The sequence below is a fragment of the Rhopalosiphum padi genome, chromosome 3 (genome assembly GCF_020882245.1).
Source record: "Rhopalosiphum padi isolate XX-2018 chromosome 3, ASM2088224v1, whole genome shotgun sequence".
Classification (NCBI taxonomy): Eukaryota; Metazoa; Arthropoda; class Insecta; order Hemiptera; family Aphididae; genus Rhopalosiphum; species Rhopalosiphum padi.
Genome location: NC_083599.1, coordinates 28,610,078 through 28,628,132, shown reverse-complemented (window position 1 = coordinate 28,628,132; position 18,055 = coordinate 28,610,078). Strand labels below are relative to the sequence as shown.

General features: G+C 29.1%; 1 protein-coding gene across 1 annotated transcript; it reads right to left on the bottom strand.

The window, feature by feature from the left end:
- Positions 1 to 5,803: 5,803 nt before the first annotated feature.
- Positions 5,804 to 17,796, bottom strand: LOC132924966 (neprilysin-2-like). The gene is made up of 11 exons (XM_060989401.1): positions 17,783 to 17,796; positions 17,388 to 17,524; positions 15,206 to 15,328; positions 14,815 to 15,060; positions 14,496 to 14,710; positions 12,843 to 13,234; positions 11,997 to 12,299; positions 11,804 to 11,900; positions 11,508 to 11,676; positions 8,053 to 8,303; positions 5,804 to 6,238 (listed from the first exon to the last, which is right to left on the bottom strand). The coding sequence occupies exons 1-11, from the start codon at positions 17,794 to 17,796 to the stop codon at positions 5,894 to 5,896; spliced, it is 2,292 nt and encodes a 763-aa protein (XP_060845384.1). The 3' UTR covers positions 5,804 to 5,893.
- Positions 17,797 to 18,055: the final 259 nt, after the last annotated feature.

The window sequence follows — 18,055 nt, the reverse complement described above, 5'->3', positions numbered from 1 at the left end:
TGAATACTAAACAGGTAAAAATGCCCAAACGTGCTGCACCGAAATGGGCGATTGGGCGATACCCATTCGTGTTGTAGGTAGCAGCAGGTACAAAACTACAAAAATATTAGTACCTTGTGTAGTTGTGTCGAACCATAACGATTTATTACTTGAACTACTAGTCTTTGCAAATAATAATTGTGTTCTAATTAACTCCTCACAGCCGTAATAAGCTAATAACCTGTAGGCTGTAGGACGAACACCTGAAAATTTCAAACCACCCAACTTTGAGGAGCTATAACTCACTAACGGTTAAATGAAAAATAATAATTTTAACGTTAAAATTCATAAAAAAATAGTACTACTATTTTATGACATTTTAAATATAGGTTGCCATTTGAAAATCAAAAGTTTATAGTGATTTTGCTATTAAATATATTACATTTTGATTTCACTTGCTACGCGCACAATATCCGTGATCGGATTAGGTTAGGTCTGGGAGGTTTAGTTTTGTTTAAATGGATTTTTCCCGATGATATCTAACAACTCAATTTAAGTGTTAATATGTAATTCGACATTAACTATTTCTCCTACAAAATAGCATCAGACTTTTGACTTCAGGAGGTATAACAATCAGCCACAGGTGGATTGTCCAGCACAGGTATCGATTTGCATCGGCTAAGGACTGATAGCTAGAATCCCAATTATCATTTTTAGCATTCATTTATTTTTTTATTAAAAAAAAAACCGGTTATACGACATAATACATAATAGAACACAATTTCTCCTGTGCACCACCCACATCGTCCGCGATCCAACGCAGTCGGATTGCTTACCTGTTAGGTTTAGATGGGTGTAAATGAAACTTATATTATAAAACGCTAAAGAGTTCGCCCGTTTGTCGCAAGGGCGAAGAGTAATTTTTTTAACTCCACCTACCGACCGGTCTTCCATACCGCCGTTTCGTTATCTTATCAAAACAATTATTGTTACATTACTAATTTTTTTTTTTTATTATTATTTTTATTATTTCCTTTTTATTTTTATTATTAAAATATTATATATTTTTATTATTACGAGCTTGTATTTAACATTATCCGCGATCCAACACAGTTGGATTGCTTACCTGGAAGGTTTAGTTGCGTTTAAATTGATTTTCCTACAATACAACATCAGAATTTCGTCGCCAGAAGGAATTTTAAAATTTAAAATGTTTTCTGGTCATTTCACAATAAATAATATATAAAAAAAAAAAATCAAGTCAAACATTATATTTACTATGTTATACGTTAGTATGACTGAGATTTTGCCACATACACACGGTACACTGTCAGACTTAATTGCCTACATTAAGTTATAATCTTAGGGTTCGAAATAATATAGTGCCAATCAGTTTTCATACAGTACCTACTTAAATTTGCGGGAACTCTGGAAGCGGCAGACGGGTTAGATGCTAGATGCGCACGTTTCCGTTCACTTGGTGGTCGAACAACAAACAAAATATGTTTTTGACAATACAATTCCGCAACACTGGAGAATTGAAAATATGAAACGCGAAAATAACGTAGTGGTGTCAACTGTCACGTAAAAAAATTATTTATAATTGTTCAACGAAGTGTTAACTTGTTGCAAAATGTAGCGTTAGCGGCGGCGGTTAGGTTAGGTAATGGCGGTTAACAGTTTTCAGTGGACGCGTTAGAGGACAATGTACTACAAACGTGGCGTCGGTGCCTATTCCAAGCGATGCGACTGATTCGCGGCGGCGGCGGAGGGTCGCGGAGGGACAACGGCAGAAATCGCTTAAACAGCTGGTACACTAAACACGAAAACAATGGAGGCGCACAGGCAGCCAACGTTCCGGCCCGAATCTATAGACGTAGTATTCACAATTGATCGTGAGTTGGGGTGATGGTATATTGGTATTACTCGGCGGCGGCTAGGAATCGGAATGGCGGGGCAAAAGTGGCGGGTGGCAGGAACGCGTTAGGTTAGGTTCGCTGCAGAGGGCGGTCGGTGATTGTCTCAATGTCTACTGTCAGGTTATAGTGCGACACGTTCGCGGTGCGCGTGCGCGGACCGTGCCGACACGTATGCAACAGTTGCACACACGGCTGCTGGAGGTCACATTACTATACATTTTCAATATTTTCAATTCTTCCAAGACTTAAAACACGAACGACGTGGCACCATATAACATAATAGAAGCAAGTAAAACAGCTGATCAGATTTGTTTTCATTTTGCCGGAGACTCGGCTTGATGTTGACAGCGAAGGCTCGGCGTTATCATAGAACATGTTTTATTCACGGCCAATGATAATATATTGTATTATTAAAATGGACTGGCATTGTCATGATGAGGGGGTAGAGAGAAGGGCTCACAAATGTCTGGTGTTATCGCAGTATTATGAGATACTATAGTTATTATAGCGCGCATAATAAATCTTAGTCCGCGTGTATATTGTATAATATACTGCCATAATATTATGTAGTGCAGTGATCTTCAAACTTTTTGACATGCGACCTAATTTTTTTACCATACATTTTTTGTGACCCATGTCAGCTTTATTAGCCAAAATAGTTTAAATTGCTAAAATAGTTCAAATAGGTAATATTTAATTTTTATTATATGAAATGAAACAAAAAAAGTACATGATGTAAATATGTAATAATACAAACAAAAATTAATAAGATATATGAGTATGACTGTTTTCATAAAAACACTCCATCTCGGATTTTATAAAATATATAGATAAATAGGTTAGGTTAGGTTATATTATATATTATATATATAATTATAATATATAAATATAAATATGGATTTTTTAAATTTTAAACAATAGACTTATCGCAACCTAATCTTAAAAGTTAAAGCTTACCCAATTTTGGGTCATGACCCATAGTTTGAGGTCCACTGAAATTGTTTGGATACCAGTCCATTATGGCATTATATCTTAGTGTCTTAGTCCGTGGTTTTAATACGGATTTGAAACGACGTTACGGCTACATCATGCCGAGCCAATGGCAAAATTTCAAGGTCAACTAAAATATTTAATAACTGTCACTTCTATTATGTTATTCATTTTACGCCGAGGTCACGGATGTAGATAATAATATGGTAGGTTAATTTTGATGTAAAAAAAGTTCAATAAATAGGTATGTTAAACTTTCTTACAAGCATTTAAAGTTTTACTTTGGCGACTGTACAGCACCGGGGTATTAATATTGTTATGGACATAAGGTCTAAAGAAAATAGACCATAAATGTTCAAATTCTCAAAATAATATAGGTACAATTATTTTAAATGAAAATATATGTTTTTTTAGGGTTGTTTTTTAGGTAACCTAAGTGGGCCGATTTTTCTTATTTTCCAGGTAGAAATTTTTGACCCAGTCCGGCTCTTGTTCCGGTAAAAGTGAAACGTATACAACGCTCAAGAGATGCGTTGAATTTCATCTCGCCGCCGCGGCAATCACCCACCCGTAACCATGCCCACTATCCCCAAAGCGGGGCTACGGGCAATAGTCTCGAGAGCGGTACATTATTGTTTCAGGAACTGCCGTTTTTTTTTTATTATTTACGTCAATGCTATTGATTATTTTGTATTAAAATCACTAATAATAAATGTACATACAAATTAAACAAAATTAATATATTAATCAATACATTTGATATAAATATATTTTTAATTTTGTTGGTTTTGAACCATTTCATTGTGCAAATTTGGATACATATTGTGTTTTTTTTATGACGCTGAAAGTTTTTTATTTCCAACGAAGAATATCCCCATCATTAGCCTATACACTGTAAACCAACTCCATAATTTAAAAATAGAATTTAAATATTTTCACCACTAGTCCGATATGAATCAATAAAAGCTATTTTAACAGTAGCAGCAGTGGTAAAATTAAAATTACGACAGTTTGACATAAAGACAGCATTTCTGTATGGAGATTTACAGGAAGAAATATACATTTTACAACCAACGGGTTACAAGGACATATTTCAAATAAAGAATTTAAACTTGAAGGAAGTTTATATGGACTAAAATAAGCTCCAAGATGTTGGAACAAACGATTTAAAGAATTTTCGAATAAATTTGGTTTTCAATCTAATATTCTAGTGAAGCTGATGCATGCGTTTTTAAAACTCACGATGATCAAATTATTCTTGCAATATTTGTAGATGATGGTTTATTTCAACTCCAGTACATTGTGGGATAGAGTACCAGATTCATGGGCGCAACTAGGGTAAAATGTATGGGAGTGCTATAACCTATAATACAATAGAAGCCCCTCCCCATTATTTATGATAAGCAAAATTATTATACACAAAAAAAAATGTTAATATAATATACCTAGTATATAATATCATAATTTAATACCTACTAATTTATTGTTATAATAAATTAATTTTTCTGTTATTAGTTAATGCAAACTTGTTTAAAATGTTTTCAGTATTTATGTTATTGGTAATTTCTCTTTCAATATATATTGAAGCTAGATTTTTAAAACGATTTTGTTGCATGCTTGTTTCAAGTCAATTCTTCACTCTTCGAATTACAGAAAAAGATCTTTCATAAATAATTGTTAACTGCAAGGATCTAACAGCTATGAATTTAGAATTTATGATCATTTTAAAATGTACAGTTTCAAAAAGATCATAACTTACTTAAAAATAATAATAACATTAAAAAACTACGTGGGTCCCTGGATAATAATCTTCCCATTAAATTTTATAATAGGTCAATTCACCTTAATATCAAAACTAACAGTACAATAATGAAACTGGTGAACAAAAATTTGCCATGTCGTACGTGTATAAGACGAAGAAACAAATGCGGGTACTACGTCCTCTTAAAAATAAAACCTACTGATTCTACGTATTTGTGTCTATACTGTGGGTCTTACAGCCTACAATAATAAACGCATTTGAAGTTTCCATTTATAATATTTTGATAAATTATTAATTTTACTGGTCAATACTCGTAAATTATTAATTAGCATTCAGAAATTTTACAAATATTGTAAAAACCAGTTAAACCAGTATAGACAATTTGGGAGTGCTATAAGCACTCCCAAGCTCCCCCTAGTTACGCCCATGACCAGATCAGATTGCAAACATCTTGACGAAGCCATTGGTAAAATATCGTTTCGAAAAATTGCGGTCAGCTATAGGAGTGACTACAATTAAGAACATATTAATTGAAAAGTAGGAAAGTGTATGGGCATTATACAATAATATGTAAGTACATTTTTCGGTTATCCAAATAGATAAAGTATTTTGCAATTGTCAATAGAAAAAGTAATTCCACAGACAAATCGTTTTGAACTAAAATATCTATTTTTCCTAACGTAATCTACCGGTATAAATGTTTGCAGATAATTAAATGCTATTTTAGGCAACGTTATTTTATACTTATCAACAGCAAAAAGTCTGATGGCTGGTGTTTAGGACAGCCGAAGAAAGCTACTGGAGCCTTATTATATAATATATATAAATAGTATATAGCTATTAGCTACATACTTTATTGGCTAAAATGTGTTAAAAATATTTATATTTGATATCATTATAACTTATAAGTTTACCAAAAATTATTACAACTTTACAAATCATGAACAGCTTGTATAACAATAACATACTATTTTATTTTTTTTATTTTTTACTGCATTTGAAAATAATTAAGTATATGAAAAATAAATTCACATGCTTTATGTTAAGATCATGTTGTAGATTGTTAGTAGTCATGCTATGTTTTAAAAACAATAATATACTAATATAATATACAATAAATTTGTTATGCTTATTCGCTATACTAAAAGGAAAATAATTATAAGCCGTCATTGAAATTAACAACATTTAAATTGTTGTATACCTACAACTGATTGGCACTTTATATTATACATGCAGGGTGGTCTCACCACATCTGGCATTTATTGCTCGGGTTCATGTTGGAACCCAGATAACACTGGAAGTCGTTGCTGAACTCTTTTTGATTGGAGAAGGAACCGATGATCCGGAAGTGGTTGGGTGCATGTTCGTTGGTCAAGATCAAATTTTTGAGTATTTCCGGTCGATTCTTGGAGCACCACATATTAGCGGCGCTCAACCAGAACAACTGATTCGGTGTATAGTTCTGGAGCCCGGGCAACCGCGGTTCGGCGTCCAATTGTACGCTGGCCCACGTATTGTATGCATTATACGCCTGCTTGATGCCACCATTGTCTGCGATGTTCTCACTTTGTGTATTAATTCCGTTTATCTACAGAAAATAAGTCGTTAGGTTAGGTCGAAGGTATAGAATGGTAGAGGCGTTGATTTTTACGTTGGGGGGGAGGGTTAAATAAAGAATTATTGACAGCTATGATGAAAATTGTGAAAATAATAGATATTATAAAATATTTAAAATACACTTAATCGATGTTTTTGGTCTTTTGGAACATCAATTAATCCTCAACGACGTTCAGATATAAAAATGTATCTTTTTCTGGCGTAGCTAATGCTCGAAAGATACTTATGTAGCCATAATGTGGGCGCGTTTTTAATTTATATGTAAAAAAGATTATGAGATATTAAACATTATTAATTATCGTGATACTAGTCCATAGACGCAACTAAAGGGGTGCTTAGAGGTGCTTCAGCTCTGGATTTCGCACCCCCCCCCCCAGGTCAAAATCACTAAAACTTGAAAAATAATTTTCTAGATATTCCTACTCGTTATAATTATCTAACGTTTGTACATTTTTTTGAATAAAATATTTGCTTTTTTATAATATTATCTCTTATGTTCATGTGAAGTATTATACATATTTTATACTTTTAAATGTTCAGTATTTTCAATTTGAACAATAAAATAAACAGAATAAATAATTAGTCCTAGGAAGATAAAAATATTGATGACACTGGAGCCAAGGTTAGGTTAGGTTAGGTTAGGTTAGGTTCATATTGTGAACTGAATGGAAATATTACAGAAAGACCTCCAGGTTTGCTATTTTGTAAAGTTTTATAATAAACAAGTTTTAAAACGATATTAAATATTAAAAGAGATGTTTGAAATAAAATTACTTCTGCAAAAATACTGAAAAAGTATTCTAACTCCACTAGTAATCGTAAAATTATACTATAAAATACTACAATATTATTATAGATAATTCAATAATTGGTATAGTTAATATATATAATAAATATATAAGTTGAATTATGTAAATTTGATCATTTTATGTAATGGCTAAAAATTCAAAATAATTTTTACGATTTATTACACATAAATTGTATAGGTAATTACTAATTATTTTAGCAGGTCAACAAATAAAATATTTATTTTTTTAATCTGATTCATACATAGTACTGTATGACCTTAGTAGACATTCATGATATTATAATTTAATGAAAAAGTAGGTATGTTTCTGTTTATATACATACTAAAATATTAGCATGTGTATATGTATGAGATGTATATACAAATAAATATTTGTATGGGGAGTGGGGCTACGCCCCGTAGCTCCTACTAGTTTTTGTGTTCTCAGCACCTCAATATTTGGGTTCTAGAAGCATATGAATGCTACTTTTTACTAATTTAAATTGAGAACTGCAAATTATATTAATAAAAACTCGGTGCTTCTGTTATTAGTATAACATAAATTATACATGATATTTTAATATTTTATAATACATTAATGCCATGAACGGTATAATATAATAATACAATTTATTGAAAAATTATTGGAATTGTATTAAAATTTTTGTAATTGATCATTAACACGTTTGTTATAATTTGCATTTTTGAAATTATTAAAATATATAGTTTTTCTTTTACTCTGTCTCATGATTATTTCCGGATCAAAATCAACACATATTTTTGATTGGTTTTTACATTTTAGAATTCATAGTTAAAATTCATGTATAATATGCAATAAGTAATTGATTTTTCGGCGATTACAGTCATTAAAATGTAGAGATCTAGCCAACTAGGTTTTCAGAATTCAAGAAAAATTAAATTTTAATCAAACGATAAATTTTACCTCAAAATTAATTCAGAAAAAATGTCATAAAAGAAACTTATTTTATTACACACACCTTGAGACCAACTTCATGATCCGTGTAATTTCCATACTGTTTGATGATGCACATCGCCTTTTCCAAGAATTGTTTCTTTGTCTCCTTCGCCCACCAGTCTACTACATTTCCGTGTCCATCGTACATACTGCCTTGGTTATCAAAACCATGGGTGATCTCGTGACCAATTATAAACCCAATGGCACCGTAATTCAAGTACCGAGGACGATCATTAGACAAAACCTCACCTTGCAAGATAGCAGCGGGTATTACTGAAAAATTAAATGTTTTTATATCATATTATTTACCTACAATTGAAATAATACGTATATTTATGTATAACAAAGATTATATAGATATAGTGATTCAAATTTATTTATAAAGTATATATATATAGTTATATATACCTAAAGTTCTCGGCTTTGTGAAAAATCTTTTTTTAAATTATTAATCAGGTATATATAAGTTATCAGGTAAATAATCAGTAAATCGTCAACATCTATGTTTCTAGCTCCATATCACTCGCTTATTTATAAACTTTGTTCTTATTACCGTTGTATGTGTTGTCATTTTTATGTTTGCTACTATTTTTAGAACTTTTAATAATCATTTATTTTATTACACTTATACTGATTGTGCTTTAAAATAAATATGTAATGACGATATATATGAATATGATGAATTAAAATACTCAATTTTTAATGTCTTTCTCCATTTTGGTAATACTGCGTTAGCGTTAGGGAAATCGGCGTTTAGAAAAATGTCAAAAAATGCAAAACTAAAATGGTGTTGTATGAAATGTAAAAACGCCGTTAATAATTCTAATTAAAAAAATGGCACATTATTACTATGGATAGTAATGAGGATCATCTGCTAACAAAGTAACAAATGAATCTTTCAGAAATCGCATTAACTCAGTCAACTTTATGAGTGATAAGTTCGATCTATTTGGTAATCAAATTCAAGAACTAGTGAAATAAATAAAGAATATGAGGAAAAAAATAAAACATTAAAGGAGCAAAATCATAATCAGCTAAATGATCTTAATTTTTTACAAAAAAAGAATAAATAATTTAGAACAAAAAGCGCTAATGAAAATTGTAAGAAAACAGTAAAAATTATTGTTACATCCATAAAATTGGAAATCGGTGTTGTAAATGCGTTTCGTGTTTACTAAAAACTCAATACAAGGCCAAGTAAAATTTTTGCCGAGTTAACTACGAAACAAAGCAAAAGAGATATGATTGACCTCTTCAGGAAAACTAAAAAAACAGGTGGTAGTGTTGATGAAGAAAATAATGCTATTTATATAAATTATATCTTAACAAAATTTAACAGAAATGTATTCTTCAAAACTAAAACTTTCACTCGTGAATCTGGCTATAGATATGCTTGGTTTAAAGATAAACATAATTTGTTTTTAATTAATATACTCATAGTCTATATAATATAATAATCTTATTTTTTGCAATGGGAAATTTTTTGAAGAGATACTTGAATTATAGAACTAATTATTATGAATCGTTTAATAAATATGTATGTTTATTGTTTAAATAATAATATTAACAGCAACTACCTTAGTATAATACGTTGTAATATAAGGAGTGTAAATGCATACTTTGATAAGTTTCTTTTGTTTTTACAAAGTGATGAAAATTTTTAGGATATTGATGTAATATTCTTACTGAAATCTGGCATAAATGCATAATGTTATATTATGAAACTATTCAATAGATGACTATAGCCTTTTTTTCATTCATAAAAAGAAACCAAAATTATAATATATTTGTTTTATGCCAGTACCGCAAAAACCGGGTGTGCAGAGCATGCCGCTCACACGGGCCCCGAGGCTTACGTATATTTAAGGGGCCCCCGGGCCCAGCCTGGAGCAAACACTACAAATGCATAATTAGAATACTCACAAAAACTTTTTAATATTTTTGTTTTTTTGTTTCAAATGATACTATTAGTGATCTTAAAAGAAATGACTATAAAAGATCTATTATTATTTATTCTGAACGAAATTCTATCAACTATTTTTCCTGATGTATTTACAGATACAATGATATTTATTATTATACCAGTCACTTCTGCTCCTGATGAAAGGTCGTTTTCAAAACTAAAATTAATAAAAAATTATCTACATAATACTATATCACGGCCCACAGGATAGATTATCAAGATTGGCTATATTAAATATTGAAAGGCTTCAAACTACTGAAATAGATGTAGACAATATAATAAATATTTTTGCAAACGCAAAAGCCAGAAAAATGAATTTTTTACATTAAGAGGACGTTATATTCGCATGTGTTGTCTCTGTCTCATTAATGTAGATCATAGCAAATTTGCGTTCAACAGAACACATTTTGTGATGTTAGCTTTAATATTAGAGTAAATTTACCTATTATTAAATTTAAAGGTAAAAATATTATCTAGAAAATGTCATATGCTTTATTAATATTATCATTTTAAAGTTAGTTATAGGCTTATAGCTATTTAAAACATTACAACTTTAAAATATTCAATACCCATGCCCAAGTTATTATAATTTTATGCCTCTTGATTTTAACAGAAATATTATTATAGGTAAGTCGATTAATAATTAATATTAAAGGCTTTTTATATAAATATATATTTTTAGAACTGAATAATAACGTGTTTTAATATTTAATCTGTATTGTAAATTGTTGAACTGTTATCATATTTAATATTTATCATGTATATTTGATTGCGCTTATATGTTGTATACCTAATCTTAATTTATTTATGTTGAAACTTTGCTTTTTATTAAAATATAAACTTTTTCTTTATTTTCCTGTTTTAATACAACTATGTAATTAAATAATGAATGTATTTACATTTTTAAGAAATCACTTAATTGTATATTTTTATCTGTGTAAATGTCATAACTCTTTATCACCAACACAAGCTTTTACCTTACAGAAGATAGGTAAATCAAAACTGTATTTATTTTAAATTTGTAAATATTTATTTTTGATTTCTAAAAAAAAAAATAATAATATATAATTTAACCTTTTTTTAAAAAATAAAAATGCTCGCATTTAATAGTACAAACAATTGATTTTTAGATTTTGAGCCAAGCGATGAATGTATTTATTTTACTATGTATTTTTGTTTTGTGTATATGTATGCACGATGAAAAGTTTAACATTTTTTCAATTATTTTGTAGTTTGAAAGTCTTAATTTTTTTTATGTATACCTATATATAAGATTTGAAAATTTTATCATTTAGTAAATACAATTTTTTTGACAAAAACTTAATTAACCTCCTGTAATATAGTAAATAATAATAGTAAAATAATTACTTAAACAATTTTTTAATTGATAATTTAGTAATTTGCACACCCAACTTTAAGTTAAAAATTAAAGATTTATCGGCATTAATTATACAATATGGGTTGACACTGAATAATTATATAATAATTATTGTATAGATTGTAATATTACATACCGATACTATTTACAGTAGGTATATAAAATGCATTTATAGTAGTTGCTTGGCTGTACATCGTCCAATCTGATATGTCAAGAGGTTGCCTTAACTCCATAATCATGCAGTCAGTCATAAATTTAGAAAAATTGAATATTGATTTTAAATAATCTTTGTCATTGATTTCAAGCTGGGAAAAAAAACAATACACTATTATTAACCAAATGCCCATAAGACAATTTTTATAAGATTTAATTCATATTATATCGTATTATAATTTCCTATGCACTTTAGTTTTGTCCTATATAATTAATTACATTTTCATAATACGCATTCAAATTGTTGTTGTCTAATAATTCATCGGGGTATGCAATGTGATAAGTTATCGACTTTGCTTTGTTTATTGCGTTTTTCCTGTAATAAAAAAAAAAACAAAAATAATAATGTTGTCATAATTATTTTTATTGATAATAGGAAATGCGTATATGAATTAAAAGTCAAACTTTTTACTTTGTTTGATCGTCCATCCAATCATTCGACGATAATAGTTTGTACAATTCTTCCCTCATTCTGTTTGCTATTTCTTGAACGTTGTTTTTAGCGTTTTTATCGAAAACCCGCCTAACATACATCGAATCAATTGCCAATTGAAAAACTTGTTTAACCACTTTCGAGCATTCGTTCCACCTGGGTTCACTCCCAGAGCTACCTTTTAGCGTGGCGTAGAACTCATTCTGTCTTAATCGCAATTTTTCAGTCAAAAACTTGACCGAATTCATTGTAATTCTCCAAAACGCGTAATTCGCTTGGACCCTGACGACAAAATCAAATAAAGTTCAACTGCGTTTTTAAGGGGCTTATATAGATAATCTTAATGATATTTTGAAAAACAATTAATCATCAGCAATTACTGATTACATTATAAAATCGTGTAGGAAACTGAGGATAATATTATGGACAAAACGACACATGTGTGTTTTTGAATAAAATAATATTTAGTACTTTTTTTACTAATAAAAAATTATTTTTTTTTTTTACTTTTTCTAAATAGTTGTAACTTTTTATTATTTTATATAGTATTATGTTTATATACAAAGAATTGAATTCGTAAAAAATAATAAAAACAGAATTTTGTCTGCAATAGAACGAGTAATCACTTTTCTACGTGTGTTTTTACACCAAGCATTTAGTGATACAACGTCCTCTGTATATTAATTTAATATTATACTGTACAATAATAACAAATATATATAACACGATCATGAAGATAAAATAAATAAAATAAAATTTTTAATCTTCATGAATATGGTCGTGCAACCCCAAGCCGTACGCGTTATTTGAAATAATATTATTTACCTTTTGGGCGTATTGCTGAGTAGGGTTTCAAGGTTTGACAAGTATTTTGGTGATTGTACAATTATAATATCATCCTGTTGTATGGTCAATGGGTTTAAAAGTTTGTTCATGTACTCTTGCCACGGTATGCTCGGGAACTTTTGTTGTAGATCAGCGATATTCATCGGGTTATACATACTTTCTTTATCCTGACGCTCGGCCAGTGTCATCGATATCTTGGCCAAACTTATCTCAAAGTCCAATGACTCTCTCAGCTCCTTGGCGGCACTCTGTCGGTCAGCGCCAAACAACACTGCTATGTCCACCATGTACCTGTAGTACGCGTCTACGAGTTTGTTGTCGGTGCCATTGATCAGGTATTGCGAGTCAAGTGCCAGGAACGGTTGATCCAGCTGAAATATGATTTGGGCGCAAGTCAATTATACACATAAAACGCATTATTTTGGTTCAGACAACAGTACATTTTTTCGGTTGTATGATAAACTCTACTGGTTTTTAAAACTAGTTAACTCTCCTGGAAGATGGTAATGTCTTTTGGTTCAACATTTTATGTTTAACTGAAGCCTGAAGAAATTATTATATAATTATTACTACACTGCAGAGACTGTGATTATTGATATAAATGCGATTTTTGTAAAAATTCACGTATCGTAATTAAATGCTGTATTCGGACATAATTGTTTTTGGTACCTTAGTACCTATGTAATGATGGATCAACGAATTCAAATTTAACTCATACATTATAGTAACTGACTCTACAATGACAAATTGTTCTGCATACTTAACAGTTAACACCTATAGTCTATACAAAGCTGCAGAGCGGTTACTTATTTTTCCCCTTATAAATTGTTTATTTATAATATTATTTGATATAATCATGACTTTATGTAATGTATAATATATACCTACCTAGATATTATATTATTATACATCAAATAATGTTTAAATCACATAATCACATCGATATTTATAACATTTTTCATTTAATTTGTTATGACTTCAGATTTATTTATATAATATATATATTATGTATACAGGATGATTATTTTATCAAACAACGTTCATTATTTCAAAACATAAAAGTTTCTGAAAATATTTTTTTACATTATATTCAATTGAAATAAAACAACATTTTTTAATATTTTAACTTTTTTTAAATAACAATATATATTTTTAATTTTATATTCTGAAGCATTATTTTTTCGAAGTATTTCAAATTGAAATTTTCAATAGATACATACAAATTGACATTTGAACGAGTAGTTTATGAGTTATAAGTATTTAAAGTTCAGGTAAGTTGAGAAGAGTGATAAGGGGATATCTATATATTAATTTGTATGTACCAGAATAGAAATGATAAGTCAAACTATTAATCCTCTCTTCTTAACAAATACAAATTTCAAGTAATAAAATGTGTATTTAAATGCACTCATCGTCACTTTTTTTCTAAAAAAAAAAAATCGAAGAGGGCAAGCTACCTTTCCTCTCAGTATGAACGATGATAGACTGTATATAAATAGTGTTTGCATTAACCTATATTGTTATTCAATACTCATTAAGTCATAACAATAATATATTATTATTTATTATAATATATTACAATTATTATTATAATTGTTTTTGTTGAATATTGTATTATTTAGATCTGCTTACTGTAATAGAGTTTATCGTGTTGTTTTTTGGATTTGAAGTGATGCTGAATTTAATAAAGTATTCGTTGGAATAGCCCGCCAAAGTAAATGATTTATACGTGCTTTTTTCCCACGTGAAGTTCGTATCGTCCCATTCCTCTTTGTCCAACACCGGCCATCCTCCCAAGCTTCTCAATACTGCCTTGAACGGTTCCAAGCCTTTCTCTTCGATTTTTTCTTTTAACATAAAATGTATTAAGTGTATAGCGATTATATGAAAATATAATATATGTTAGGTGACTGTATAATATAAACTATTATCAATTTGTCGATTATTATACCAATGTCCATGCACGATTTAAACATTAACTTCGCCATTCTAAAAGGTCTTGGTTCATCCGATTGAATGGGTTCAGTGAGAAGCATTCGTAGCTCATTCGAAACTTTGCCTTGAATTGTGTCGAATATATTCACAGAGCTTTTGTCATCGTCGATAATGGTATTTTTTATAAAATTACCACATGCGAACTGATAGAAATCATCACAAGGATCTACTGAAGGATCCATATTGTTGATTATAAAAGCCGCTATAATATCATACAATTTTAAAGTCATATAAATTATACAGAAATATATAATTTACCAACTAAACAATAAAAACATTGTATTAAATTTTTTTTTATAAATTAATATAATTATAATCGATTAGTTTATCAAACTAATGATGCCTACCAGTATTCACACAACTGGCTGTATGACAAATCGGGATTTGATTTTCGTTTTTTTCATTCTGGAACAAACTTCTTGAATTGCGAATCAAACCATGTTTTTCAGCTGATATCGGTGGGATATTCTCTATGGAAGTACAAAATCGATTGAAAATTGTAATCGCATAACCGAGTTAAATTAAATTATCGTTATACTAACCTAATTAATAATGTGTACCTAGTACCTATAAATAGTATAATATTATGAAAGTGCAACGTGAAGCACATAATTATAATTTATAATAGCTATAATTAAGCTGGATACCTGGTCGACTTAATGTTGTAAATAATTTATGTACCGATCATATTTATAAATTAATACATATTACATAATATTAGCTAAATAAAATTGCCGTTATTATAGTTACTATATAGTTATAAGTATTATTATCATTTAACTGGCTCTCACTTCGATATTATTTTAAATTAATTAGTTAAAGAAATTTAACAACAAACACGTAAGTATACATGTGTAGGTTCACTCCTACATAGATTTTAATATATATTATCATAATATATTATTTATTAGGTACAGAGAAGCAGGGCTGGATCAAGGGGATGCTAGGAGAGCTATAGCCTTGAGCCGCAAGTCAAAAGAAGCCACAGTGTATCCAATTTACCCAAATTGTTTTGGGTAAAAGGGCTTCACCAAAAGTAATTAGCCATAAGTTATAGTCCCTTATATTATGACCATAATCCGGTCCTGTGGAGAACTTAAATGTGTTATTGTATAGTGTAATGATATCATACATTTAATATTTTAAAAATTAAATTATAAAAATATTTTATATTTTTAATAAAATGTATATTGATTTACTTCTATGGGTTAGCAAAAAGTGATTATACAGTGTGTTTTTATGAAATATGTTATGAATTTTGATTATTGACTATTCTATAATAGTATTATATAGTAGGTATCTAAGATCTAACAATAATTTTGTATTTACCACGTATGATTATTATTATTTATTAGTTTTACCATTGATTATAAATAGTATTTATAATCAAATGTTTTACTTATACAATTTATAATTAATTATAATAATATAATATTTCAGATAAAATACAGGATATATTTAAGATGAATAGATGAAATAATACATTAAAAACTAGCAAAACATAAACAAGTACCATTTCTAATCATTATTCTTTAAATTTAGTAAATTATAATTTACTTTAAAATTGAGTATTTTTTTTTAATTTCATTAAATACATATATATTGTTATGAACCGCAAAGAAATATAGAAACTGAACAGTATAAATAATAAATATAAGAATATTCTGAAAAAACTTTAATAAAACATGACGTGTATTGTGTAAAGTTAAACATGGTATTTTGGTATTTCACGAAAATTATATTAATAATTAATAAATATTATATAGGTGCGTGAATGCGCGATCGTTTTAGAAACAATAATGATACCTATTACATTTACGCGAGCCACGAAGTATATTATAATATAACATACATTTTCTAGTTTTCGTTTTGTGTTTTTAAATTTGTTTTACGTTTTGCACCTCTTATCAATGGCGTATATAGGCCTGGGCCCATAGTGAAATTTCAGATTCAATCAAAAACATTTTATTATGCATTTTGCTTAATTTACTATGTATATAATGTAGTAATAAATATGTATTTATAAATTAAAATTCCTCTATTTGTATTATTTATGTCATAATTATACCGCCCAACCTCCCAAAAAATGTTTCAGTTATATATATGCAGCCAAAATGCCAAATAGTGAAAATAATTCGTATATACGTCACTGCCTTTTATATATTATTATTTATTATGTATTATGTTCAATAAAATATTGATTTATACACATTTTCTCAATACCGATTTCCGACTGCGTATTATGTATATCATTGTAATTTGTAACGTAAATGTACAAAGTGTGTGTCTGGAGGATTTAAATAGAATAGTTATATAATATATGGATACACAATAAAATTACGTTTTAATATGTTGCAGATATTCCCTGTATTTCAGATTTTTCGTCATTAGTCATATATTTTTACTAGATACTATTATAATTTATATGCTTATACTTACCTGTACATGTATTTTATTGTTGTTACCAATAGTGCTCGTTATTTAATTGTAGTGCTTAATTATTTATACATAAAACGTTCTTTGTCTTACCTGCATTGCAGCTATGATTCAATAATAATGTGGATAGAGCTAGAGCCAGGAACGAGGACGCTAATAGCATTCCGCCGGCAACGATGGTCAGATTTCGTTCCTGCAAGTTCGTACTTCTCCTCCACCATGTCTGGTTTCTAGAACGGAGCAAAAACCATTAACAATTTTGAGGTATTAAAATGAAAAAATGAAAATGTATATAGGTGTGTATGAGCAAAATTTATATCTAGTTGTATATAATGTTAAAAATCGTAAGCCAGTGGCTATGTAATGCATATAGTCGAGTAAAGATAATTATTTACTATACACAGGTGGTACATGTTATCAGTGGCGTAGCTAGGATTTGTCTTGGGGGGGGGGGAAGGCTGATCAATTTGTACACATTGGTGGTTTACCTAGGTTCTTCCATAAGTGTAACATGCAGAATAAATGAAGAATAAAAAAATTAACGATATTTAATTACTATTTCACATTTTTAAATAATTTTATTAATAAATTACATAATATTAAATTGACACTTATTAACAGGGCTAGGGACTTATATCACTTAAAATCATTAAAATAAGCGCTTAAAAACATCATTATAAGCATTAAAATAAGCATTTAAAAAACTTAAATTTGAGCAAAAATATTTAATCAAAAAATAAAAATCTTTTTTTACATGATAA

Coding starts and splice junctions, on each gene's coding strand:
- LOC132924966 (XM_060989401.1), bottom strand. Junction 15,329..17,387: donor GAATCATAGCTGCAATGCAG/GTAAGACAAAGA, acceptor GTACTTCCATAG/AGAATATCCCACCGATATCA. Junction 8,304..11,507: donor ACCTACTGTAAATAGTATCG/GTATGTAATATT, acceptor TTAATTTTTCAG/TAATACCCGCTGCTATCTTG.